The sequence below is a fragment of the Sinocyclocheilus rhinocerous genome, unplaced genomic scaffold, assembly GCF_001515625.1.
Source record: "Sinocyclocheilus rhinocerous isolate Xijiao unplaced genomic scaffold, SAMN03320098_v1.1 scaffold2764, whole genome shotgun sequence".
NCBI classification, from domain to species: domain Eukaryota; kingdom Metazoa; phylum Chordata; class Actinopteri; order Cypriniformes; family Cyprinidae; genus Sinocyclocheilus; species Sinocyclocheilus rhinocerous.
Genome location: NW_015650694.1, coordinates 120,401 through 123,212, shown reverse-complemented (window position 1 = coordinate 123,212; position 2,812 = coordinate 120,401). Strand labels below are relative to the sequence as shown.

General features: G+C 34.9%; 1 protein-coding gene across 1 annotated transcript in view; it reads left to right on the top strand.

The window, feature by feature from the left end:
* The window catches only part of LOC107712195 (serine/threonine-protein kinase PAK 7-like), a 21,813-nt gene that overhangs the window by 4,888 nt on the left and 14,113 nt on the right, over positions 1 to 2,812 (top strand). The window contains exon 2 of the mRNA XM_016517355.1: positions 505 to 671. Coding sequence (XP_016372841.1) covers positions 505 to 671 — 167 coding nt within the window. The remainder of the gene's footprint in view (positions 1 to 504; positions 672 to 2,812) is intronic.

Below are 2,812 nucleotides of genomic sequence, written 5' to 3'. Positions count from 1 at the left end.
TAGCTTGACGTTTAAAAATAAAGCATTCGCATGTTTTGGGCAGCTTGGATCACGCACCTTTCCTGAAGCAGCTCACTCTGTTTCCTCCACTATTAGATTCATTTAGATCCATTTCGTCCATAGAAAATAATTATTCAGTGTGTAATTTGACACGGTGGGCAGACGCGAGTAATCGATAATGACATTCGTTGTCGATGATTTTCATTATTGATTTTATTGATTAGTTGTTGCAGGGTGTGTATCAGTGTCCAAATGAAACAGAAGCTCATTGTCGATGCTTTAGTAGATGTTTCTCTCTGCTGCAGTGCATCATGGGTAATCTCATGTACCGTCTCACCGCACACACAGTTAAGCGGGTCCAGATCTGACACTTCAGAGGCGTAACAGAAGTCGGACGCTTTGAGACGAACATCAGGGAAACTCACGCCGGTTATTAATAGATCTCTGCTCATTTGATTCAGAGCTGTAAGTGCTGCTGAAAGGCCTTCTGGGATATTTGAGGAGTTTCCATTAGGCAGAAACATCATCCGCTCCTCCAGAAATATCCCAGCAGTCCAGACACGCACGAGCAGAAGTTCACCGGCCTGCCGCAGCAATGGCAGAGTCTGCTAGCCGACACGGCCAACCGGCCCAAGCCCATGGTGGACCCCTCCTACATCACGCCCATGAAGGTACTTCCTGTTCCTGCGGCTCACTTCCTGTGTCTCTCAGCTGTCGGCAGCTCTCGACCTCCCACACTGGTTCATTTCTTTAGTTTAATCACAGACGATTATCAGAGTAGATGAGCTCTGTTCCGAAACCCGAAATATAAATCATAAAGCATCACATGTGCTTCATGGAGGAGCCAATCCCAGAATGCACTGCAACACGCTCAGTGGAAAAAAAAGATTTAAAATGGCAGATGAAGCCAGAAAAATACCAAAGGGAAGGTTCAGAGAAAAACTGTGTAAAAACATAAAAATAAATAAATTATAAAAATAAATAAAAATGTGATTAAAATAAATAAATAAAAATGAGATTTTAAATAAATCAATAAAATATTCACATAAATAAATAAATGAAAAATGAGATTTTAAGTAAATTTGCAAAAATGTGATTCATATAAATAAATAAATAAAAACGTGATTAAATAAATAAATAATTTGATTTTAAATAAATCAATAAAAATTGAATTCAAATAAATAAAAATAAGATTTTAAATAAATACATACAAGTGTGATTAAAATAAAGAAATAAATAAATGATATTTAAAATAAATACATAAATAATTTAGATTAAATTAAAAGTAGATTTAAAATAAAAATAAATGAACAAAAATTAGGTTTAAAACAAACATAAAAATGTGATTAAAATAAATAAAAATGAGATTTTAAATTAAAAAGCTAAAATAAATAAATAAACATTAGATTTAAATACAAAAAAATGTGACTAAATAAAAATTTGAGTTAAAGTAAAAAAATGTGATTAAAACAAGTAAATAAATGAAAATAAGTAAATAAATGAAAAATACAGTAATATAATGAGTAGGAAAAAATGCAATAATGTAACTTCATATAAATCTAAATGATATTTTTCACAGTATAAGAACTATGCAGCTGTGAGCTGTAGGACGAGGAACCGCTGTTCTAGATCAGTTTCTGTAGAACAGCAGAACCAGCCGGAGAGCAGAGCTGCTGAACAGAGCCGTGTTACTGTGTGTTAGAGACGTGTGTCCTCTCTCCTGTCCTGTCCTGCTGCGTAGCTCTCGTCCTCGTCTCCTGTCTGCGTCCAGTGTCTCACCAGCAAACACACACACCAGACTAGTCCTGCCGAGCTGCTGACCAGCGGTCACCCGAGTGACACTAACGGCTGATAAACCAGACATCTCGGAGAATCATGAGACTGATATTCTGAAGCTCTTGAGCATACAAGCCCAAGACTATAAAGCAGCTCTTCTGATGGCACTGGCAGCCCTGCAGTCAGGGGTTAGAGCCCCAGAACACATGCTGATCAACACATGAACGCTGAAATCAGCCGTCTGTCAGCGTCCGCTCGTCATCTGCTCTGAACTGAAGGAGAATCTAAACGATGAGCGGTCCACGACGGTCCAAAGTAAACCATAAAGCTCCTCCATAACGGTGTGGTGGAGGTCTGTGTTCTTTACGCAGTTTCATGGTGTGTCTGTCCTGTTTGGAGCTCGACGGTCGTGATCATGATGTGAAGATTCATCAGATTTTCTCTTTAATTCAGTTCAGCATGTGACTCAGGAGCGACATGAAGAGTAAATCATGAAGCCGAAGACACTTTTATTTTTGCCCAAATTCTGTTTTATTTCCCCCCAAATTCCATGTTATATTATTTTTATTTATTACCAAATTCTGTTTTATTTCCCCCCAAATTCCATGTTATTATTTATTTATTTATTTATTTATTACCAAATTCTGTTTTATTTTCCCCCAAATTCCATGTTATTATTTATTTATTTATTTATTTATTACCAAATTCTGTTTTATTTCCCCCCAAATTCCATGTTATTATTTATTTATTTATTTATTTATTACCAAATTCTGTTTTATTTTTTCAAAAATTCCATTTAATTTTTTAACCAAGTTTTTTCCCCCCCAAATTTTTTAACCAAATACCATTTTATTTTTTTTAAGAAATTCAGTTTAATTTTTCCCCAAATTGTATTAATTAATTAATTCATTCATTCATTCATGTATTTATTTATATATATATATATATATATATATTTTTTTTTTAAACCAAATTCCATCTTTCCCCCATTTTAATTCGTCTGGATTCTGAATTTTTATAAAGAAAAAGCATGTGT